Below are 26,657 nucleotides of genomic sequence, written 5' to 3'. Positions count from 1 at the left end.
CTAATAACCGACGGCGTCTCCTCCTCAGGCGGCGATATGTGTCGTTTCAGCGGGTTAATACGGCGTTGACTTTCTGTCATTGAGTAAAAAACTGAATATATGCAACTTAATAAGCTTAATAAATTCTCAACTACAGCCCGTAACCAAACGCTTTACTTGGCCAGGTGGCATGCATCGTCCAGTTTCAGCCCGATTAAGGCGAATACTGTACATGCTGAAGAAAATCGATTTCCAATCGCATCATCTGGATGTCTTAATCGGAGTTGGAGAACTCCTGACAGGTGACGGTACAGTGTGTATTTTGTGTTGTTTCTGTACTGTGTGTTTTTTGTGCTGAACAGATTCAAAATTTACTGTTTTAAAGCAGAAGTAAGTGATATATTTGTGTTAATATAAGTCTTAAATAGTTATATCTTCCGACAGCAATCACTTACATAGAGTGTTTGGTCTGAAACACGGGTCTGTCAGTAACTCTGCTCTGCTCTGAGCCGAGGAGAAAACATTTATCGTATCCTACAGTTTTTATCCAATGAGGAGAGAGAACGGCATGCAGGGCTGTGTGTGCAGCCAAGGAACGCCGTGAATGTGGCGACGTAGGGACGAGGACTGTTATGGTGCGTTCAAGGAAACTCGTATTTTTCCGACCGTGAAGTGGTACCAGTTCGATCTGGTACGAGTTCACGGGTCGGAAGTTACGAGTGGCCGTTATAGTGACTTTCACCGGTAAAACAGGTCGGGAAAACACGAGTGGGTTGCCTGGAACGCTACAAAGTCGTAAGTTGTGACTTGAAGCTGTAATTTACGGTTTCAAAAGCCTGCCTGGAACGCAGCATTAGCCAAAACGACCGGATCGCTTACTTCTGCTTTAACTTCACACAAAGAATTTGATCTGAGCGATATCAGAGATTTTGTTTTACATTGGTCCCTGACAGCTAAACTAAACTAAAACTACTAAACTAAACATGAACTACTAAACCCAACTCCATTAAACCAAACTGAACTAAACTAAACCTAATGAAACTAAACCATTTAACTAAACTAAACTAAACTAAACCCAAACTACTAAACCTCAACCTCAAACTTAATTTAAATCAAACGACTAAACTAAACGTAAACCTAACCAAACCAAACCAAACCAAACCAAACCAAACCAAACCAAACCAAACCACTAAACTAAACTACTAAACCCTAAACTAACCAAACCTAACTCAACTAAACCATTAAACTAAACTTAAACTACTCAACCATTAAACTAAACCAAACTTAACCTAAACTACTAAAGCTAACTCAACCAAAACAAATAATTACACCCAAACTACATTAAACCTTAGATACTAAACCAAACCAAACCAAACCAAACCAAACCAAACCAAACCACTGAACCAAATTAAACTAAACTATCAACTTAATCTACTTAAACTTACTCAACTAAACTAAATTAAACCTTCACTACTAAACCAGACTAACACAAACCCAAACCCAACCAACCTAAACTAAACTCCCACCAGTCCTGAAGAGCAAAGCTGAGGCTCCACAGCAGGACGATATCATAGGGAAAGAACGACTGCAGCATCATTTTAAGATATAAAATACAAACAGGACAGACTTGTTGTGACTAGTTGAATATTTTCCACATCTTCAGTCAAATTAAAGATTATTATTTATTTTTTTTCTGTTGTTGTTTCATTTCCTCCTCTGTTAAACTACACCTGTATTAGGGGCAGGGGCAAAGCTGCATGTTGTGCTCCTATAATATGGATATAAGTTACATAAAGTTGACTTATATATTATATAAAAGTCACACAGCACAGGTTATATCATGTGGTGGTTCAATGCTCCATAGACACGAGTGCATTTTATCCACTAGTGAAAATCTTTGAGCAATAAATTAAAGTTGGAAAGAATCTCCAAGGCACTTTCTTTTAAAAGTTAAAGCAGAAGTAAGTGATATATTTGTGTTAATATAAGTCTTAAATAGTTATATCTTCTGACAGCAATCACTTACATAGAGTGTTTGGTCTGAAACACGGGTCTGTCAGTCCCTCTGCTCTGCTCTGAGCCGAAGAGAAAACATTTATCGTATCCTACAGTTTTTATCCAATGAGGAGAGAGAACGGCATGCAGGGCTGTGTGTGCAGCCAAGGGACGCCGTGAATGTGGCGACGTAGGGACGAGGACTGTTATGGTGCGTTCAAGGAAACTCGTATTTTTCCGACCGTGAAGTCGTACCAGTTCGATCTGGTACGAGTTCACCGGTCGGAAGTTACGAGTGGCCGTTACAGTGACTTTCACAGGTAAAACAGGTCGGAAAAACACGAGTGGGTTGCCTGAAACGCTACAAAGTCGTAAGTTGTGACTTGAAGCTGTAATTTACGATTTCAAAAGCCTGCCTGGAACGCAGCATTAGCGAAAACGACCGGACCACTCACTTCTGCTTTAAAAAGCCTTTATTCCTGTGGTTTGGTCATGTTTAACCTTTATCAACTCCTACGCGTTTCGGCATACAGGCCTTCATAAAACAATAAATTAATTACAGAAAACAAGTTTTTGAGTTTTCAGCTTTGACCTCGACACAGACGAAGATGATTATTATACCTTTTATTTATTATGTGATGATGATATCATCGTTAAGCTGATTAATAAAACCAATTAGATAAGTGGCCTTTGTGATTAGCGCCAATTAAAAAAGGGTTGAACCAGACAACACCGATGGAAGCTCCAACTAAAACAAACCACTGACATTTACCATCAACATCATCAACAACAACAACAACTACAGTCTCCATGGTAACCGGTACCCACCTAGAGGTGCGACTCTGTCCGAGTGGCAGCAGAGATACCATACCATTATCCAGGCAGCATCCTTAAAGAGAGGAGTCGCACCACGCCACGCACTACGTCATCACGCGGCCTACTCCCTCATTCTGTTCATTTACTCATTATAATATTAATTATAATAATAATAACAATAACAATGAGTCCGAGGCTAACGCGTTAGCAGGGCGCTCATCGCCACCAACGCCGCAGCCGACGCCATCCGTCAATCTAAACGCTCTCGTTCTGGACAGAGTCATGAAGCAGGAGTGTGTCAATCACTCACTCTCCCTCTCCAACACACACACACACACACGGAGTTAAGAGGATCAGCGGGGAGCAGATTAAAGGGCAGTGTCCACCACGTTCTCTGGACGGCCTCGGCTCTTTCCAGCTCTCCGTCCCTAATTGGTGAAATAAAGCCTGGCTAAATTTACTTTACAGAACTGGATCGCTGCACGTTTCACTGGGTTCATTTATTTACTCTCCATGTTCTGATGCTGAACGCTGAGATAAACGGGCTAATAATAAAAGACACACACGCACACACACACTTTACTTGGCGTCTTGTATATGTAAGGTTTGTGGGCGGAGCTTCTGCTGGAGCAGGTCTGACACTTAAAGGGATAGTTCAACATTTTGGCAAATTGGCCCATTGCCATAATCCCTATAGTCATAGCAGTAGGTTCGTTACCTTTAATTGTCGCTGCAAGCTATTTTTAGAACGGCAGAGCAGAGCAGAGATTATTATTATTATTATTATTATTATTATTATTATTAATGTTCGTGTCAGAGTTGATGAGTCTCTGTTGAGGCGACATTGTGTCCACAAGAACGAGACGGACGACCTGAAAACAATACGACCGTCGCTGGAGCAGTGGATGTAAAAATAACCTGAAAATGATCATTCACACACACACTCGTCCTCCAGGTGAACTCAGACTCTTCTGTGACAGACGAGGTCGTCGCTGTTTTGACCGGAGCTCAGGGAAAAAAAACCCGATGTGGACGGAGAGAAACTGGAGCGACGGGATGATAACGACGGAGAGGAAGAAATGAAGTGATGGGAGGAGGAGGAGGCGGAAGAGGGGGGGGGGGGGGGTTGAAGCCTGTCAGTTGCTCCTCAGCACTCAGCGCCACTGATGGAGCAGCAGCAGGAAGAAGAAAACAGCAGCACATGAAAAATGCATCTGAGCCATTTGTGATATTTCTTTAAGACATCTGCACTTTACAAAGGAGGAGGAGGAGGAGGAGGAGGAGGAGGAGGAGGAGGGAAGAGGGGGGTTGGTGCTGCTGCCTCACATCACAAAGACCAGAGCTGAGTGAAACACACACCTGTACTTGGACCAAAAATAAAAGTGCAGATATAAAAAAAAAAAACTTTTTGATTGGGAGGAGTTATTTAAAGACTCTGGTTATAAACTATTTATAACACATGTTTGAATTTAAGTGTTTTATTTGAACTTTATTTATTTATTTGGGAAGTAAAAAGCCTTGATTTTTAATGCAGACTGAGAGTTCCTCTCCTCGCCACTAGAGTGAGTCAGACTCAACATGTTTACAGTCTCTACTGGTCACTTCCTGTTTACACTTTATTAACCACCACTTTGTTTACTGTTTACTGCTGGTTACGTTTTAAGTCACACATGTTTTTAAAATTAAACAAGTCACTTCCACTTTTCAGTTTTTTTTTTTTTTTTTTAATTGGTGTCACAAGGACTCAGCACTTCCTGTCCAGACGTTTCACATTAAAAGCCCCAGAACTTCCCCAGTGTAAATACCATAAGATCCATTTAGAGCAGTTCCAGCTCTGTGATTGGCCCATTTTTTTGTGGAATAGCTTGACAGAGGATCTCAAACAATGCAAAAACATAACACAATTTAAAAATAGATTAAAACATAACATGACAGAAAGCTATAAACAGGATTGATTAATTGGGTGTTGATTGCAACTGTAATGCTGTTAAATTATTTATTTATTTTATTTTTTGGCTACACTAGTTAATTATTGGATAATTATTTCTTTCTGAAACCATAAAGCGCTCTAATGTATTTAATGGAATATTGAATTAAAGGGTAGGCATCTATAAGCTAGATAGCTTCAGCCTGCACCTTTTCGAACTAGTTGAATGAATTATGGTTTTATGGAAGGTTGACTGACTGTGATTGATGCTCAAATTACTACTACTACTAAACCCACACACTAATCGACTGATCGATGGACTCACGGTGCGTGACGCCGGCCAGCGTCTGGTAGAACGTGGGCGTGTCGCTGTCGTCGGTCAGCGTGACGCACACTCCTCCGGACAGAAGCCACCGGGACAACGTGAACGCCTCCTTGTTCTGCAGCAGCCAGGTCCTGAAGCGCTCGTAGTTCACCTTGTCGCCCTGACGACGCAAACAGACAAACAAACAGAAAGACAAATAAATAAATTGATCTTGGAGAATAACAAATATTACAGTTTTTCTTGATTGTTTACACACATTTTCTGAAAGCATGCCTCATACTCTCAGAACTCTACACTAGGGCTGTCAGTTTTTAGAAAAATGAGGTTCGAACGATTATTGAATGACCCGTAATTCGTTCGGATATATTCGAATATATAGAAAAAAAAAAGAGTTGCTCGGGGTTAGCTGGTTTACGGCCGAACAATTTTGAAAGACTGAACACATAATTTTGATGGGATCAGACTACTGTAACATGTAGCTCACATAGTAGAGCAGCACTCTTTGTAGTCAAAGACTTTGTTCTAGTCTGGGTTCAAATCCTTCCATCAATGTGCAATTTTGGTGATCAATCATCATCATCATGATCACTGCTATATATATATATATATCGGTGTGTGTGTGTGTGTTTGTGTTACAGTATGTGTGGCCTCTCTCTGTTTGGTGTCTCTGTCTTGGTGTCAGTCCATCACTGCCTGTTGCCCCTTTACTGTATGCTAAAGCTCTGATTGCTAAATGTAAAACTGTGTGACAGGTGTTTACCCATGTGATGGGTCAGTGTGCATAGTAGGGAAACTAACTTTAGAATTTTGAATAATGGTGTGTTACTCTTGAAAACAAGAGATTTTCTTCATGAAAATTGAGCCAAATGCAGAGAATTGTGTGTAGTGTTTTGAAAAAAGTGTGTTATAGAACTGCAAATTGAGTGTAAAGCAGGAACTGTGCTTGTAGTTTAGCAGAATTGGTTCAGGGGGTTGGTGCATGAGTTAGATGTTGAGGCCATTGTGTCTCAAGCACCAAAAATTGTGTGTAAACAATTGAGAAAAACTGTAATGTATTCTTCTTCTTCTTCTTCTGTTTAATACTTCAGTGTTATTTCCCCCTCAGGTTTACAGGCAGCTTCAAAGTGTCGGGTTTCAAAGAGCTGATAAATAAATAAATAAATAAAATACACTGAAAGAAAAACAGTCGACGGTCAGACTGAGAGATGAAAATAAAACAAATTCACTGAATTCACTGAACCTGATGGATGTTTTATTACCATGATGATTATTGTATGAGTTTTAAAGAGTTTTTAGTTATTTCTGCTTGTTCTATATTTTCTTTCCTAAATAAATGTTTTATCATAATTTCCACTTGTTTCATGTGTAAAAACCTGCACGTCTCTAAATGAACACATGACATCACAGCTGTGTATTTATAGCCCAACCAAATATCGTTTCCTGTGCAGGTTCAAATCAAGATGATGTTTGAATTTGCAAAACAAAACAGAGGAGGGCTTTTATTGTGAAGCAGTCACAGGAAACTGGGCTGTGATCCTTCAAAATAAAAGGTGTTTTTTAAAAGATGAGACACAGATTCCTGCAGAACAATGAGCTGCTGTTTCATCTCAGATCAGAACAAGAAGCTGCTTCATCATCATCATGTGACAACAACCTGAGACCTCAGCTGGAGAGTGTGTGTGTGTGTTTTGATGTGTGTGTGTGTGTGTCGGCATGGTGACGGACTGGATGTGGCGTTCACTGACCTCGCTGAAGCACTTCTTGAGGGAGGTCGGGACTTCTCCATCCAGGAGCTGAAGAACGGCCTCGATGTCTTCTCTGGCGGCGTAACCGCCCAGATCACTGGCAAACAGGCTGAAGAGGTCTGAGAGACACACACACGCAAACCAAAGGAGAAGGAAAAACGATTTAATTTAAAGCTACATGTTTCTTCTACTGCTGTCTTTTATTTTGAAGGGCTGAACCATGATCTAAAGATCTAAAAAAAAAAAAAAAAAAAAAAACATCTCAGTGTAGTTTTGCATCTCCTCTCTCTTTTAGCTTCTCTCTGGAGCTCTAGTAACAACAGGTCAGTGTCAGCCAATCAGAAGAGAGGAGGAAGCTCTGAGTTTCTCTTCTGATTGGCTGACTGTTTTCTAAAGTGATCCAATAAAAAATAGTGCAGATTTCAGAATAAAACACTCAGAGAAACCAAATCCTGCAAAGTTGTTGTTGTTGGATGGTGGGTCCAGGTGGTGAGGGGGCGGGGCTTTGTTGTGACATCACAAAGTGACAGGAAGTCCTGACGGCTGGTTTTAAAGGGATAGTTCAACATTTTGGCAAATTGGCCCAATGCCATAATCCCTATAGTCATAGCAGTAGGTTCGTTACCTTTAATTGTCGGTGCAAGCTGTTTTTAGAACGGCAGAGCAGAGCCGCGAGCTGCTCAGAGCTACGCTACGGAGGCTCATGGGATTTCTTGGTTTCCCTCATCAAATACACAATCCAACAACTCCACAACACTCTGGTGGACAAGTTGTGACCTGCACATTCACCACACTATGAGATAATAACGAAACATTACGAGACAGAGTTGTTTTAGAGGTAAATTCATGCAAAACCGCTGATGTGCGTTGCCTTCAGGGACAGTTTTTCATCAAGCAGTCTCTGTATTTACCTCTAAAACAACTCTGTCTGGTAACTGCTATTATCTCATAGCGTGGTGAATGTGCAGGTCACAACTTGTTCACCAGAGCGTTGTGGAGTTGTTGGACATCAAACTTTGATGAGTTTGATGAGGGAAACCAAGAAATCCCATGAGCCTCTGTAGCGTAGCTCTGAGTAGCTCGAGGCTCTGCTCCGCCGTTCTAAAAATAGCTTGCACCGACAATTAAAGGTAACGAACCTACTGCTATGACTATAGGGATTATGGCAATGGGCCAATTTGCCAAAATGTTGAACTATCCCTTTAAGGCTCAGTTTCTGAATACAGGCTCCATCATGTTTTTTTTCTTCTTTTAAACCATATTTATGTTTAAAAATTAGAGATTTAGATAGATTTAAATAAAATGTCAAAATAATGATGATGGTGATTTTGTAACATGTTCTTTACACCAGGATTAATAAATGACACGGTGTCAGAAACTCTTCTCGTACAGCGACCTACTTTACTGACAATAACTAACACACTAAACTAAAAAAAACACAGCATCAACATGTTGTTTCATCTTCTTTGTGCCTTTTATGTTGTTGTTTCCACATTCAGAAGCATTGAAATCACAACGGGGGAATATCCGAGGAGCACCTGAACGCAGCACCACCCACACACACAGACACACAGACACAGGGAAGCTTCTCTGATGTGACTCGTTAGTTGTAACTGAACTCTGACATGAATGAGGAGATGATTGACACTCAAGCTGTGGGGCGGCGGCGGGACCACGAAGAGGTTAACTCCGACTCCCATGATGCACTTGGATGAGAAACATGCGACAACAAAGTGAGCGAGAGCTGCAGATTTTGGTCTTTGTTCTGACGCAGCGTCGCTCAGCAGCTTTAATCCGGTTCTGGAACAGTTCAGCTGAAGCGTTTTTTGTTCTCGGCCGTTGGATCCTGCTCTATAGCCGCGGCAGCAAAGCATCATGGGTAGTAGTATTATTATCATTATGATCATTCATTGCTGACATAAAGAGGAGACACAGTTTGTCAACACACGATACTCACATTTGGCCTTCTCCTCATCGCGCCCTCGGGTCAGAAGAACCAGACCCACGATCAGATTGTTGAAGTGCAGCCCTTTGGACGAGCCTCCGAACGAGGTGTAGATCACCTGCAACACACACACACACACACACACACACACCAGAGTGTGAGAAACAAACAGGAAAACGACTGATTCCAGCATCTCTACATCAGAACAGTTACAGGTGAGAGCGGCAGGCGATATGATGACATCATAGTTTCAGAAAAGAGCCGTTTAGAGCAGGGGTCTTCAACGTTTTCCAGGCCAAGGACCCCCAAACTGATGGAGAGATGGAGCGGGGACGCCCTACTTATATATATTGTATAAAATTGTGTTTTATTTTTAACTGGTCCTGATGCTGTGCCAAAGTGTCATTTTCCGGACTATTAGTCACACTTTTTTAGTAGTTTAGAGAGAGAAAGAGAGACGGTGCGCTGTGTTTTTATCAGATACAATACAAAAGCGTGCCGTATCGAAAAACAAAGGTCTTGTAGGCCTATGTAAAAATCCGATGTTCAGCAGATTTTCTCACTCTGGGACCAGTTTCCAAAAAATAATACTGCTTTCAAACCCTGTAAAAACGCTGTTTCCGTCTGGACGAAACACCAAATTACACTTTAAATCCAAAAAGGTGGCAGTGCTGCCGCCGAGTCCTTTATTTGTGAATAGTCCTCAGGTGCTCTTTGAAAACTCTGGGTGTGTTTTCTCCAAAGTTTACAGTTTTACACAAAAGTGAAAAAAAAAACATTCAAAGCACACTGCAGCATTGGTGGGAAAATTATTAAAACTTCTGCCGTATCCGTGTGGACGGGCTCTCAATCTAAATTCCCATACTTAGTTGCTCGTCATGAACTCATTGTGTGAAACGCTTTTTAACCTTTAACAGGTGCTTGAGCTTGACCTTTGACGTTTGATCACCAAAAACTCAAGTTCTACTGAGCATTCGTTCCAAACGTGAGGAGGTGTGGAGGTGTACGAGCTGAAACAACCTGTCAAAATCATCATCATACATCTACGTCTGCAATAATACAATAATCTAACCTGAGTCAGTCACATGGTACAGAGACTCAGGTGTGGATCGATCCATCAGTATTTCAGACTTCAAATTGAGTTTCATAAAAACGAAATTAAATAAACACTTAATATGAATCAATACAGTTTGAATAAAGGTCAAATAACTTCTGAGGAAACCGATTCTACATACATGTTTAATGAAGCTGCTCTCTGATTGGTTGGACGGTGAACCAGTGGGTTTTTACCATCTTATTTAAATCACTTCTTAAAACACATTTTTTGTCTTGACTCGTTATTTATTTTCTATAGTTTTATTCCTTCATTTTATTGTTTCCTCAACTAAAGCTGATTTGAGATGTATTTTAATGTTTTCCTACTCATTATGAGGCACATTTTATTTCCTCTTCTTTCTTTCTTAACGGGTTCAATACTTTGTGACCTTGTTAAGAAAACTTCTGCATAAATTTAAGTAAATTATGTTATAAAATGCTTCGTTAATTATTCCGTGACGTCCCTGGTCATCCATAGACAACTATGTTCTCTTTGTGGAGGTGACGGTGCAGTCAGGTTAATGAGGCGTAACCATGGCAGCAGGTTACACACTGCAGACAAGCTTCTCATGTGGTTAAAACTAAAGTAAACAAGCTAAAAAAAAAAAGTGGAAGTGAGTCAGAGAATTCAAACTAAATCCACCACCAAACTTCCCCTGGACGGCAGCTCATCCACTGAATTTAAATATTGAAACCTCGGTCAAACACGTCACAAAGCAACTCATCATATACACGAATGAAGAACTGGTTGGTGAACGAGAAGCAGGTGGAGTCCCGGAAGTCGCTGTCGTGTGTTTTAGAAAAGAAGAGAAGATGAGGGAAGAAAAGAAAATTAAATATGAGAAAAGAAAAGTATAGAAAAGAAAAGAAAATTAGGGAAGAGAAGAGAAAAGTAAAGAAAAGAAGAGAAAAGAATAAAAAGAAAAGAGAAGAGAAGAAAGAAGTAAAGAAAAGTTAAGATGAGAATAGTGAAAAGAAAAGATAGAAGATAAAAGTAAAGAAAATAAAGGAGAAAAGTGAAGAAAAGAAGAGAAAAGAAAAGAAGAAAAAGAAAAGTAAAGAGGATGAGTGAAAAGAAAAGAGAAGAGAAAAGAGGAGGAAACAAAAGAATTTGAGGGAAGACAAGAGAAAAGTAAAGAAAAGAAGAAAAAGAAAAGTAAAGATGAGAAAAGAAGATAAGAGAAAAGTAAAGAAAAGAGGAAAAAGAAAAGTAAAGATGAGAAGAGAAGAGAAGAGAAGAGAAGAGAAGAGAAGAGAAGAGAAGAGAAGAGAAAAAAGAAAAGAAAAATATGCTAACGTCAGTCAATCAACTCTGGACACGCCCCCTGATGATGTCACAGAAACCGTTGACACCAAATTGTTTTGAGAGAGCTGCAGCCAATGGGGAAACCCCGGCGCCGAGCGGTTCGACCAATGGCGTGAGTTCATCAGTCGGCGGGCCAGATGTTGTTGTGGTCCAGCTGTGTGGGCGAGCGCAGTGATGTCACACCTGTTATTTACATATTCCACCGTGACGCTGCGGGGAAACCCTGACCTCAAACTGATCACAGGTCAGTGGGTTCAACTACCAGGGCTTTTATTCTGAAAACCAAGGAGCGTATATTGGTGCCTTCATGTGCTATGATAATTATGGTAAATACCAAAAGGCAACGTGAAAAGTGCACATGAACACCCTCTCATGTGGTATTTTCCACTGGGCAACTCGTAGAATTTTTTGATGGCCGAGCTGCCGAGATGAGATAACCTTTGACCTTTTCAACATGGCGGCGAGCATCGCAAGATTCGTGAATGGTAAGCAATGTACACTAAACGTGTTTTGCTACTGTTAGTGGATAGTTTTTGTAGCCTATAAAGTGTTGCTCCATTGACAATTGTAATATGATGCGTTTTTAAAATACCGTTATGGTAAAATAGCCAGTGCTAAATCTCCATGAATAATAATATTTACCGTTTGAGTTTTGATAATTCATCTTCTTGCTGTAAGAGATGAACTAGGCAATCCAAGATTGTTTTACCTAAGTATCAAGTCTGAATCTGTGTGTCCACCATCTTTATTTTCTCTGTACAACAACAAAAGCACATGAACACAACGCACTGGTAAATACCAGGTCACAACTGGAAAATACCATCTGTACCATAGCACATGAAGGCACCATATGACTCACACACTACAGTCCCCAATAGATCATGAAAAAAAGTACCTGAAGCTTTTTTTTTAGATTTCCTACAGAGCAGTGAACGCATCACCAGTTTCCTCCAGACAGAAACTCTTCTAACTCAATTAACCATTTAACTAATTGTTTGTAGTTCGTTGTGTATTTTTAGTTAACTGCAGGATGAGAGCTGTTTTAATTCTGTTACACACGTAAAAACACAAATTAGAGTTCAGCTACAAACTCTCTGGACCCTGAACGCATCATCTTAAAATGTTCAGATATATAAATACGTTGATAAGTGATGAGCTATATTAATTAAAGGTCATGTGACACAGTCTTTACTGTTATTCAGGTGAGTGTCTCTCCACATGTTGTTGATGTTGTGGCTCTGCTCTTATTGTGAAAGACACTTCCTGTTTCTTCTCTCCACTGTGTTGCATCATCTCTTTGTGTTTGTGGCTGAAGCAACAAACAAACTCGTGTGAATCTACATCAGCTGGAGACGGTCCAGATGTGAGTCCAGATGTGAGTCCAGCTGAGATTCTGCTCCTTTGAACCATCACAACCTGCAGCAGCAGAGGAAGGAACTCACATCTCGACATTTGTCACCGTAGTAACTGCTGCCATGGCGACGGAGGAGGAGGAGGAGGAGGAGGAGGAGGAGGAGGAGGAGGTGAACTTCCCATAGTTCACTGATGTTAATGTGCAGCAAAGAGAGACAGACTGGGAACAGCTCTGTTTAGATGCTGCCTGTGTCCGACTTTTAATTCCTGGAACTTTCTTTTGAGGAACTAAAAGGTTCTTGTGGCGTCTGCGTTTCCACTGATATGAGGCCTAAAGTCCCAGGAGATTATATACGTACATATCACTAAATGAAGCCTCCTAGTCTTAAAATTACACAAACAAGAACAAAGATTTCACACAAGGATGAAGAAGCAGTGTTGGGCGAATTATTCTGGAAAAGTCTTGAAATTACTTATTACTCCTTTTAGAAGTAGCTTAATCTAGTTACTGTTCTGATTACTTTATTAGAAGTATTTAGTTAGGTTGCAAGTTACATTATTGGTTACTAAATTCCCTCAAAAAATCACATCTTATCACGGTCACGTCTTATTAATAATACATTTGCAACGTAATGGAGATAATAACTTCTTGTTGTTAATATGGTATCCTATCCCAGTGGTTCTCTCTTTTTTTTTTTTAAATCAAGGACCCCGAAATTGACACAAATTAGACCACAGACCCACATTGGACAAAATTTTGAAGCAAACACCAGAAATACAGAAATATTGGTTCTGAGACTTAAGAATATTACTTCTTTAGTCAATGTGCGAACAGTGCGTTCATCTTAGGACCAGTGGCATGAATTTTTGGAAATATTGTGGAGAAATTTCTGTAAAAAAAAAGGGGTACAATTTCTCCAAAAACCTTAAAAACATTTTTTTTAGTGGTAAACAATTTTCAGGGAAAAAAAACTTTTATTTTTAAATTCTAGAAAAAAGTGGTAAAATGTCTCAAAAATAATTCTAGAAAAAAGTGGTAAAATTTCTCAAAAAAAAAAAATTGTTGGACCCAACTTTGAGAACCACTGTCCTATCAGATTACATTTTTTATTTATATCTGGTGGAAAACAGTGGAATGAATCCAGGCATAAACACAAACCAATGAGCTTGCAGCTGGAATTGAATACACCACCGGGTGAAATGCAGATATGAGCGCTCATCCAATCAGAGATGTTCAGTGCGCAGACCACACCCCCTTTTGATGCTTTTTGAGTTTGCTGCTTCAGAAATATCTCAGAGACAGAGACAGTGTGACTTCCAGGATAAAACATGATGCAGACCACAAGCTCTGAATTAAAGCAGAAGTGAGTGATCCGGTCGTTTTCGCTAATGTTGCGTTCCAGGTAGGCTTTTGAAATCGTAAATTACAGCTTCAAGTCACAACTTACGACTTTGTAGCGTTCCAGGCAACCCACTCGTGTTTTTCCGACCTGTTTTACCTGTGAAAGTCACTATAACGGCCACTCGTAACTTCCGACCCGTGAACTCGTACCAGATCGAACTGATACAACTTCACAGGACGGAAAAACACGAGTCTACGAGTTTCCTTGAACGCACCATAACAGTCCTCGTCCCTACGTCGCCACATTCACGGCGTCCCTTGGCTGCACACACAGCCCTGCATGCCGTTCTCTCTCCTCATTGGATAAAAACTGTAGGATACGATAAATGTTTTCTCCTCGACTCAGAGCAGAGCAGAGGGACTGAGAGACCCGTGTTTCGGTCCAAACACTCTATGTAAGTGATTGCTGTCGGAAGATATAACTATTTAAGACTTATATTAACACAAATATATCACTTACTTCTGCTTTAACTCATCACACCGTCTCAGTCTGTCTCAGCACAAAACCACCGCTCAGTTACACCAGACCGTGGTTCTTCTGACACAGACGCTGGTAGAGGTTTCACACCTGCAGGTCTCCGTGTGCAAATGCAGCCTCTAAACAACACACTATCTGCCCTGAAACACGTTCATTTCACCAACATGTTGTTATGATTCTCTAGTGCTGTTCCACAACAACAACACCAGTTACCATCTATTCACAGACGTGCAGCGGTTTGTTGTTCTCTGGCCAGATGTTCCTCTCTCTGCCTCCACATGCTCCTTTTAAAGAGCTCGTCATCTGTAGACTCTAGTACTCTACTAAAGTCGTTGTCCACAACCTCAAAATCTGACAAATATTCAGCCATGTTGCACAAAACTAGCAGATTCCAGCTAAACAAGCCGACCGATGCAGAGTGATGAGCCTTTTTTTTTTTTAATTGCTTTATTAACAATTGAACAACCCTGTAGCGAGGGGTATTATAGTTATAAAATGATATACGCAGAGAGGCAGAGTGAATGAGGCGGCACTCAGAGATGACATCATCCAGGTCAGAGGTCAGTAGGTCGATCTACAGACCCTGGATGACGATAACAGGAAACTCCAGACTCAAAGGGAAACAGCACTAGTGAATCATAACAACATGTTGTTTGAAATGAATGAGTTTCACAGCAGATAATGTGTTATTTAGAGGCTGCATCTCGGTGCCCCGATCTCCCACTATATGGATATACACGGCTCTGAATGGAGCTCAATATCGTCTGAAGGATCCTAATGACACCAATGTTATATGGGTGAGTAAACCACCATGTTTTATGCCAGAGATAAAGTCCAGGTTGTAAAAAAAACGGCACTTCTCCTTTAATAAAGTAAAGTATTTCTGATCTTTGAACTCTGGGAAGAGACGGCCAGGGCTGTTTCACTCCAACACCAGACCTCCTGAGTAACGGCCTCCCACTTTGGCTCCACTCAGACTGGTGTGAACGCTGCTGGTTCAACAGAAAGCACAGAGGTTCTGAGGCCTAGTCCACATGAAAACGGGTATTTTTGAAACCGAACTTTTATGGCCCCTGGTTAAAAAAAAAATTCCCGTCCACACCACCGTTGTGATAAAAAATATCTCCGTCCACATGAAAAAATGTGCAAAATCCGCCTCAAACAATGTCATGCACATGCCAAAGTTGTAGGTGGCGATAGCACTCCTAACAGGAAGGCCATTTTAGCCAATCATAAGGCTGGAAAAATTCATACCGGAAAAACAACAATGGCTATGCTAAATGCTAAATGCTAAATAGCACCAGTAACAGCAACCAGAGACTGGAGGCTCTGCAGCAACTCCGTCAGCTGGTCACGTCTAGAGTGCTCCACAAGTCTCCATGGATACAACTTACTGTTTACCCTCGCACAGTGTGACGTTGAACAATGTCGACAAGAAATTGCGGTTTTCCTGTCCACACATGACTGCTGAAACTGGATTTTTCAAAAAAAGTTCACCCTGGACTCCGGTTACAAAACACTCTGGTTTCAGGAGCCACAACTGCAGTTATGTGTGGATGAAAGAACAAACCGTGCAGATAAACACACGGTTTCAAAAATACCCGCGTTCGTATGGACGGCCCCTGAGACTCCACAACCAGAACCAGAACCGTGTCACACACACACAGACACACTGAGAGCGTTACCTCGGCCACTTTGGGGGGGACTCCATCTCCCAGCACCTCCCTGTAGAAGCACTGCTGGGTCATGTAGTAGGACAGACCGCTGGTCCTCTTGAAGGCATCCTTCAGCCGCTTCAGCTCCACATCAGTCACTGTGGACGGGACAGAGGAGACAACCACATCATCATCATCATCATCATCATCATCATCATCATCATCATCATCATCATCATCATCATCATCATCATCATCATCATCATCATCATCACCTTTATCTGCTTCCTCTGCTCTGCAATAAACCTGATTCTTCTAACTGATTCATTAACCAAAACAAACAAGAGACTCAGGACTTTACGTAGAATTTATGATTTTTGGACAAAACAAAGAATTTCAGGCTAAATGTTGAGACTTAGGCAAGAAAATTATATGTGATGTAATATAAGCTCAATTATTATTATCATGTAAAGGGATAGTTCACCCAAAATTCAAATTGCACTCATTATCTACTCCCCCTCATGGCGTCAGTAATCACACTGACGCCGGCGCAAATCTTGCGAGATTTTGACGGACCAGGAAGAGGACCTTCCGCTACAGACAAGCTTGAAATATAGACTTACTTAATTTTTTTTCGGGACAATTTCGCATTTCGGGGCTTCAATACAAGACAGACATTACATACGAGCAGCATGGAGGTATTTGGATGTTTTTTGGTGTGTCTTTTTGTTACGAAGACAGTTGGTATCCATTTGCAACCGTTATATGGACATGCACTGCTACGCCGAGACCCCCTGTAACTCAGAGAAGGAACGGAGGACTCTGAAACTTCTCCCAGCCCTTAGTCCACATGAGGGGGAGGAGATAATGAGTGAAATTTCAATTTTGGGTGAAGTATCCCTTTAAGAAAAGAGTGGCCATGATCTGTAGCCTTGGAGAGGACCAACAATAACAAATCAAATCAGACACAGGATGAAGACGAGTTCATATAAAGATAGATAGATTATAAAATATGAAAATGGACCGTCAGTGCAGGTTTACAATAAAACACACAACATCATAACAACAACATCTGTGGGAACCAGGCTCCTGTTTTCTCTTTAAACTTTGCATCAGCACCACGATGTGACGACATCGTCATCATCATCGACGACATCACCACTTCTGCTTTCAAACTAATTTCCCCCAAACAACCACAACTGTCAACAACCAGGTCACAGCAGCAACACAACGTCTCTGTTTGCAGTTTATAACACGTTTATCACATCCATCCATCATCCCTTCATCTATCCATCCATCCTTCATCCATCCATCCCTGCATCTATCATCCATCCATCCTTCCATCCATCCCTTCATCCATCCATCATCCATCCATCCATCCATCCCTCCATCATCTATCAATCCATCATCCATCCATCCATCATCCATCCCTTCATCATCCATCATGCATCCATCTATCCATCCCTTCATCCCTCCATCAACCATCCATCATCCCTCCATCAACCATCCATCCACCCATCAACCATCCATCATCCATCCATCCATCCATCCACTCATACATCCATCATCCATCCATCCATCCATCCATCCATCCATCATCAACCATTCATCCATCCATCCATCCATCCACTCATACATCCATCATCCATCCACTCATACATCCATCATCCATCCATCCATCATCAACCATTCATCCATCCATCCATCCATCCACTCATACATCCATCATCCATCCACTCATACATCCATCATCCATCCATCCATCCATCCATCATCAACCATTCATCCATCCATCCATTCATCCATCCATCCATCCATCCACTCATACATCCATCATCCATCCATCCATCCATCCATCATCAACCATCCATCCATCCATCCATCCATCCACTCATACATCCATCATCCATCCATCCATCCATCCATCCATCATCAACCATCCATCATCCATCCATCCATCCATCCATCCACTCATACATCCATCATCCATCCATCCATCCATCATCAACCATTCATCCATCCATCCATCCATCCACTCATACATCCATCATCCATCCACTCATACATCCATCATCCATTCATCCATCCATCCATCATCAACCATTCATCCATCCATCCATCCATCCATCCATACATCCATCATCCATCCATCCATCCATCCATCCATCCATCATCAACCATCCATCCATCCACTCATACATCCATCATCCATCCATTCATCCATCCATCCATCCATCATCAACCATCCATCATCCATCCATCCATCCATCCATCCACTCATACATCCATCATCCATCCATTCATCCATCATCAACCATTCATCCATCCATCCATCCATCCATCCATCCATCATCAACCATCCCTCATCCCTCATCCCTCCATCCCTGAGTTGTCCAGTAGGGGTCAGTCCGGTCCATTCATCTTCAGCGTTCACTCAGTAAAGTTGAACAGGTTCATTTAACGAGTTGTAACCGTGACAATAAAACCATCAGAGACATAAATCATCATTTAACCCCCGCACCGCTGCTGCTCTGAGCTTCACACCGACCGACTCAACTGAATTAATACGACACGACACGATGGTGATTTAGTACTGTAAAGATTTAATTTAAGGTCGTGTTGACTGGTCTTATTCATGTCATGATTGTAAATGTTTTTAAATGTGGACTAGCGGCGCGTTAGATCCCCACAAATAAACATAAAGAGAGCAGCTTCTGTTTGGCTCCTTTTTTGTTTTATCAGGGTTTCATGTTGTTAAATCTGTTGTTATATTTAAAAATCAGTTAGTGTTGAAGGACATGACGTGAAGGTTTAAACTGAGCTCAGACTAAAAAAAAAACCTCACAGAGACAAAAACAGAGATCATTTGACTGGAGAGGAGATGGAGCGTCGTCCTCGGAAAACACCCGAACCGTGGTGGTGCGTTCACGTACCGTGGGAGAGAAGAGAGAGAGACGGAGACGGAGACTTTGTGCTCGGAGCAGCAGATAAGAGCAGAGAGGAAGGAGCGAGCGCTGTCAAAATAAAACGACTTATGTAATTACTTAGCTGAGACTGAAACACCTTTATCTCACAGAGAGCATATGACTGTGGTGACACACACACAACCACACACACACACATTTTAACACACTACTGCAGCAAGGAAGAGGGGGAGGGGGGAGGAGGAGGCTGGTCTGGGATCAGCTGGTGGTCTCAAGTCGTTGAGTCTGATCTGCAGAGACAGTCGAGAGTCTGAAGCCTCAGAGAGTCGAGATACTGAGGATCAACGTTTAAATTCTGATGTCTAGGTTATGACAAAAACACTGCAAAAACTCAAAATTTTACCAATAATATTTGTCTTATTTCTAGTCAAAACAAATCAAATTATACTAAAAATAAGACTCATCACATAAAAAGTAGCCCGCTTTTAAGACACTTTTTACTTTTTTCAAGCATATTTTCACTTTAAATAAGTAGAACAACCTGATAGTGGAGCAAGTTTCTTATTACAAGCACAAAAAACTTGCTTTCACTGGCAGATTTTACTACTTATTTCAATTGAAAATTTGTTTGAAACAAGTGAAAATGATCTAAAAACAAGATGATTTTTAGGTGATGAGTCTTATTTTAAGTGGAAAGAGATTAGTTTTGATTAAAATTGAGACATCTTGACAAGAAATAAGACAAATATTCTTGGAAAGATTTTGAGTTTTTACTGTGAATCTGTATTCTCTGTTATTTTAACTTATTTTAACCAAATACACTGTTGTTGTGGTTTTTAGATTTTGTTCTTCAGTGTAATTCGTGCTGTTTTAGTTTGTTTGCTGAGCCGAAAGCTAATTTTTAAACCCAGGTGGACAATAGAGATTTATTCTTTTCTATTCTCATCACTCCCTCCTCTCTAGAGCCTACAATGAGAATGAATATAGCCTATACAGTTGACTCATAGTGTCCAACAATGCAGCACAGAAAGCAAATATATCCTACAATGCATTTGCTGTTATGGATGCATGATAACTAATCGGTAAAGATAATTATCAGACCATCAGGTAAACATCTAGAACTAGAAGCTCATTATTCTTCCTGACAGTCATGTGACCATCCTGGCTCAGTTCCTGTCGTCCTGTTTTTCTTTCTAAATGCAGATTGAACATGTCAGACAGTGATTAATAATATTAATACACTGTGTAAACTACACAGTTAATTAATGGATTCATTCAACCTATTTTGACGTTTCATTTATTTCGAGGAAGCAGAAACGAGACGTTGAGAAAAGAAGAAACGCCGCTCTGTGGTTTCATGACGGCCTTAACGTACAGGACTATTTCAGTGACTTCCTCGAGCGCTGCCGTTTCCACGGTGACACAGAAGACTCCACATGTTTCTACACATCCATACATTACATTACTTTACATTACATGACACAAGTAAGGAAACCCCTTCAAAGTAAGAGTACATTAATAAAGGTTTAGTCAATGTGCGTTCATCTTAGGGCCAGTGGTGTAAATTTTTGGAAATATTGTAGAGAAATTTCTGTAACAAAGTGGTAAAATTTCTCCAAAAACCTTAAAAACATTTTTTTTTTAAGTGGTAAACAATTTTCAGGGAAAAAAAAGGTTTTTAAAAAAAATTCTAGAAAAAAGTGGTATGATCTAAAAAAGAAAAAAAAAAAGTTTAAAAAAATTACTAGGAAAAAAGTGGTAAAATGCCTAAAAAATAATTCTAGAAATAATTCTCAAAAAAAAGTGTTTTAAAAATTGTAGAAAATGTGTTAAAATTTCTATAAAAAATAAAATAAAATAATAATTTCTCAAAAAAAAAGTTCAAAAATTATGGGAAAAAATGTACATTAGCTACTTTACATTACATGACACAAGTAAGGAAACCCCTTCATATCAAAGTAAGAGCACATTAATAAGGGTTTTATGAATGGGTTATTATCAGGTTAGTTATTAGTATCAGTGCAGGAAGAACATTTTTTTCAAGATAAATGAAGTGTTAAATAAAGTTTTACAATGTGATGTCATTATCAAGTATTTTCATAGATAGATACAAGCTCACTATTTGGCAAGATTAAGAGGCGTTCACTCGAATTCACTCCGATTGAGAATCATGGAAATTCACTGGTTTTGGTACAGACTACTGAAATTCTGGTATTGCGACAAGCCTAAATATTGGTTATTGGTTTCCTTGATTAATAATCGATATCTGTAGCCTATATCTTCCCTAAAAAAACCATATCGTTCGATCCCTACCATGGAACGCGTCAAACCGTTGCCTTGCAAAGCATTTTGGGTAGGCGGCCGTGCAGCCATTTGAGCAGCTGCGGCGCATCCGAAAAGTTGGCCACAACTCAACTTTGTGCAGATTAATAAACGAGGACGCTGTCCAATGGAGAGCAAGATGGAGAACAACTCGAGGAAAGTCTGTCGTTGTTTTATGGTGTTAATCCTCTTTTCTTGCCTCGTCTGTCAACACGCTCATCTGTGTTCCCGCCTCCCAAAACCAAAAACAGAGCTCGCAGTCGTGTTCTCGTTTCCTGCCGGCGACAATATGTCGTAAACTGTCCTTTGGTGTGAAACCAGAACCAACCGGATCAGATGGAAACGATGAAGCAGAAACAGGAACATGAAACTCCCTCAGTTATTAACTTTACTCATAAAAGGAACCGTATAAAAACTCATCATCATTTATTAATGAACTGCAATAAAACTCCTGTCGCCCGTTGGATTAATGAGTAGTGAGCAATAATCTGAAATAGTGAATCTCCTCCATCGACGTCTGAAAACTGTTATGACTCGTTTTAACTTGTTAATTTATGATTTACAAACAAACAATAACTTCATTCATATTCTTTTATTTTATTTATCTTTTTTTTTTGCTGCTCCTCCTCTTTGACCATATTTGGGCGTTCTGGGAGTGAAGGGGGCGGAGTCAAACTGGCAGCAGTTTAATTTACAGTGTGTTATTTACAGAAGCTGAAACAGACAAACTGCTGCTGAGAAGTGAAACCAGCTGTAAACTAACGATAACGACTCGGTGAGTGTGGCGGAGTTAATTAGAGCCACTGGTGGTGGTGGTGGTGCTTTCAGGTGAACAGGAAGTTTGAGAACTGTTCTAATCTAACCCTTTCAACAGAGAGGTTTAAACCATCAGCAGACACATTAATTACTGCACAAAAAAATCTGCCTCAAACCAAAAAACCAAAGTTGGGTCACAAGACAGGAAGCACAACAACACACAGTTACACACACACAACACAACCATGAGGGGCCCTGAACGCAGCACGGAAAACCAATACATGTTTTCAACAAAAACAGTCGTGGGAGAAAAATCCTTCACACACATCGTCGACTTCACAACAACAACAGGAACATCAGGTGATGCGTTCACAGTCGACATTCACACTTATATTTAGTTTGAAGTGAGAAACCACAACCACTCACTCAGCATGGTGCTACTTCACTGTCTGTGGGAAAAAAAACACACACTGGCTTTGGTTTATTTTATTTGTTGATTTTTCCTTTATGAATCCCCGAATGTTTTGTTCTTTGCACTTTTATATATTGCATTTAACTTTCACCTGTATTACTGTAGTTATCCTCTTTGAGAGTTTGTGTCTTCAATTGCTCAATAAAAAATAAAGTGAATCTCTGTGTTTTCAGACCCAACGATTCATCACAAACACATCTGTCTGACTGAGTCTCTGTTTATCCTGTGACCTGTGATTTTACACTGAATTAACCACAAACAGCTGCATTTAAATTTAAATGTGCGAACAACAATAACTCCAACATCTCAAAGCTTCTCGCACACGTCATATAAAACCACTCATCTAGTTTATCAGTGTAAAAGTCACATTTCAGTCATGACTCATGTGTCTGCAGGTTCTCTGGCGGGAAAAACCTTTGTTAAAGGGATAGTTCAACATTTTGGCAAATTGGCCCATTGCCATAATCCCTATAGTCGTAGCAGTAGGTTCGTTACCTTTAATTGTCGGTGCAAGCTATTTTTAGAACGGCGGAGCAGAGCCATGAGCTGCTCAGAGCTACGCTACGGAGGCTCATGGGATTTCTTGGTTTCCCTCATCAAACTCATCAAATACACAATCCAACAACTCCACAACGCTCTGGTGGACAAGTTGTGACCTGCACATTCACCACACTATGAGATAATAACACAACGTTACCAGACAGAGTTATTTATTTATTTCAAATTTCAAGTCTACACTTTTGTAATGTGTTACTCCCAGCACGGCCTGTGTGTCCTGACAGGAGTTGAGCCCTCAGGGCCACCGTAGTTTGAGTAGTTTGACACTGTGTGGTTCAGCTCTCGTTGCTTCTCTTGATAAAAACACACACAGACACACAGAGAGCGATCGGTATCAGCCGGTGCAGTGGTGTCGAGAAGACGACGATCGGAGGGAGAGATCGGGGCATCCCCGGTTACCATGACAACGCATCTTTCATGAATCTCTCTCTCTCTGCCATTTGAGGAAGCTGAGAGACTCCGAGTCAGCGACGAAGACGTATCACACACAGCGCTTGACCCTGAGCAGCAGCAGAGACAGACACAGAGAAATACAGTAACTGTACTACACACTGTCACACACACACACACTGAAACAAAGAGCACGCACCACTCTCTCTCTCTTTGTGTATTGTGATGCTGCCTCACAATGGGCGACACTGCGCTGCATTAACTGCACTGGTCACTGTTCAATTCACACAGAACACAATGGGCTTGATTTCTGCAACACCAACACACACACACACACACACACATACACACACAGACACACACACACAGTCTCCAGACATCGCCTGGGACCATAACATACAGTAAGCATCCTCCTCTCCGACCAGTGGCGTCACCATTAACTTGTTTTCACATATAAAACAATTACAAAACCAGTTTTCATATCACAACAGAAAGCAATAAGGATCATCAACAGGGCTGATTATTGAGACTCAACAAACACATTTTTCATAAACCTACAGACCTTAAAATTCAATGATCTTGTGGACTATAAAACTGCTCAAATTATGTATAAAGTAAGTAATAATCTGCTTCCAGATGGTGTCCAGAGGATGTTTCAGACTCCAACCAGTAGATATGAACTAAGAGCAAAAGCAAAGGTACGAACAAATGTGAAACAAAGATGTAAAGGAGTCAATCAATGGAATAATCTAAACTGTGCAACATACTTAACAGATTCAAAAAGTTATTTAAAATAATATTATTAATAAATAATATTTATTAATAATATTATTCAGTTTTATATTTAATATAAAACTGAATTATAAATACTTATGAACAGAAAATGTTAATTTAAGAAGGGTAGGCAAAATAAGCCTACACCTTTTCGGTCAAAGTGCATTGTATTGCTTGTTGTGTTTGTGTTTTTGTATCTATACTTTTATATTTGTCTATTGTACTTGTTTTTACAAGACCGAAATAAACACACTAAACTAAACTAAACTAATCGTGGTATCAAAAGCCACAATTAATCGATCGTAACGGTTCCTGAACACCGTCACTTTCCACAAAAGAGGTTTATGTCTGACCCGTGTTGGCGGATGTGCACCACAGTAACAAACGTAACATTGAACTGGCAGGAGTTTAAATGTCAGCTTGTCGTTTGTAATTCAAGAAAAAAACGATTAAAATAAACTTTAACATTTGGTTTAGACGACATTAATGAGTTGAATATTTCAGACATTTCCCCTGGGGGTTTAAAGCAGAAGTAAGCGAAATGTTTGTGTTAATCACTTCTATAGAGTGTTTGGTCCGAAACACGGGTCTGTCAGTCACTCTGCTCTGCTGTAAGCCGAGGAGAAAACTTTCCTTGTATCCTACAAGCTTTATCCAATGAGGAGAGAGAACGGCATAAAGGGGCGGTCCTCTCTGTGTGTGCAGCCAAGGGATGCGCGTGAATGTGGTGACGTAGGGACGAGGGCGGGGACTGCTAACTCCATCTGCTGACAAGAAGTTAGCCAAAACCACCGGATTGCTTACTTCTGCTTTAATAATTGGTCCTATATTAATAGATACTTAAAATTCATTCATTCATTCATTCTCTATACTGCTTATCCTGCACTAAGGTCATGGGTGAGCTGTCTCAGCTGACTTGGGGCGAGAGGCGGGGTACACCCTGGCCAGTCTATCGCAGGGCCGACATATATAGACAGACAACCATTCACACTCCCATTCACACCTATGGACAATTTAGAGTCGCCAGTTAACCTAACCTGTATGTCTTTGGACTGTGGGAGGAAGCCAGAGTACCCGGAGAGAACCCACGCATGCACGGGGAGAACATGCAAGATACTTAAAATATTTTGTGTAAATAATCAGTAGCCTAAGTGTATTTGTCTATATTTGATTTTACACACTCATAGTGCTGTGAAATTAATAAATGCAGAGTAATCGTGATCATCGTAACACCATAATTATTTCTCTGACAATAACTGTACTAAGAAAATAATTGTAACATCCCCATCTCTGACTGTACACACTCTACACACACACACACTCCCAGCAGGTCCTCAGTGTAGAACCACCTCTCTAAATCAACATGGCAGCCAAGCAGCGAGCAGCGCAGCTTCCGCTGTGACTCTGGATTTGTTGCTGTCCAATGAAATGAGCCGATGGCCGACGCTGCTATCAGCAAGAACCGCTGCACACACACACAGACACACACACAGACACACACACACAGCCTGGCAGGGCAGCGGCTGCAGAGGCTTCTGGAGCAACAACAACATGCAAATCCAGATCTGACATGATGAGCTCCGTGACTTTTGAGTCGACACAAACACACAAACACCTGCAGCCTGTTCCTGAAACGCTGCTGAGCTCACCTGTGACCATGTGACCACGTAACCACGGCGCCGGGCGCCCCTCACCATGAGGCTGCTGGGACGGGACCAGAGACAAACACCTACAACCACATATAGTATATGTCTATTCCTTGTGTTTTTACTCTCTTCTACGATCAATTAATCTGTCAGTTATTTAAACAATTAACCCATTAGTTGTTTGGTCAATAAAATGTTAAAAAAATTTGAAAAATATCAATCAGTGTTTCTCAAACCACCAGACGACGTCCTCAAATGTCTTGTTTTGTCCACAAACCAAAGAGAGACTCAGTTTATTGTCATAAAGGAACAAAGAAACCAGAAATATTCACATTTAAGAAGCTGGAATCAGAGAATCTGTACTTTTTTTCTTTAAAAACTATTAAATTATCAGAATAGTTGACAATTGATCTAATAATCGGTTATTGTGCGATTAATCGATTAATTGTTGCAGCTCTAGTCTCTACATTTCTAACTCGTTTCAGGTTTTGCTCGTAGCCCCGTGTCTTTTCTCTCTCGCTCGATCACTCGTCAACATATAAAAATGAACGTCATATGTGAACGATAAATAGTGAGAAAAATACAGATGCGTGAAAACCACGAAATGGAAACACTGTAATAACAGCTGGACCCACAGGCCACAGTGGTCTGTAGTAGAGCTGCAACAACAAATCGATTCATAAATTCTTCTTTGTTCCTTTATGACAATAAACTGAGTAAATTAAATATCTCTAAATGAATCAATATCTAATCGGGACCTTGTCAATCAGAATCAAATCAATCCAGTAAACCAG

General features: G+C 40.6%; 1 protein-coding gene across 3 annotated transcripts in view; it reads right to left on the bottom strand.

The window, feature by feature from the left end:
* The window catches only part of usp32 (ubiquitin specific peptidase 32), a 72,198-nt gene that overhangs the window by 33,354 nt on the left and 12,187 nt on the right, over positions 1-26,657 (bottom strand). For all 3 annotated transcript variants that reach the window (XM_083984953.1, XM_083984955.1, XM_083984954.1), the window contains exons 2-5: positions 16,052-16,179; positions 8,745-8,850; positions 6,788-6,906; positions 5,043-5,202 (exon numbers count right to left, since the gene is read on the bottom strand). In XM_083984953.1, coding sequence (XP_083841079.1) covers positions 5,043-5,202; positions 6,788-6,906; positions 8,745-8,850; positions 16,052-16,179 — 513 coding nt within the window. The remainder of the gene's footprint in view (positions 1-5,042; positions 5,203-6,787; positions 6,907-8,744; positions 8,851-16,051; positions 16,180-26,657) is intronic.

Source organism: Trachurus trachurus (assembly GCF_905171665.1).
Source record: "Trachurus trachurus genome assembly, chromosome: 13".
Classification (NCBI taxonomy): Eukaryota; Metazoa; Chordata; class Actinopteri; order Carangiformes; family Carangidae; genus Trachurus; species Trachurus trachurus.
Note: the sequence above shows the minus strand (reverse complement) of the source record. Positions and strands in the feature narration are given on the sequence as shown.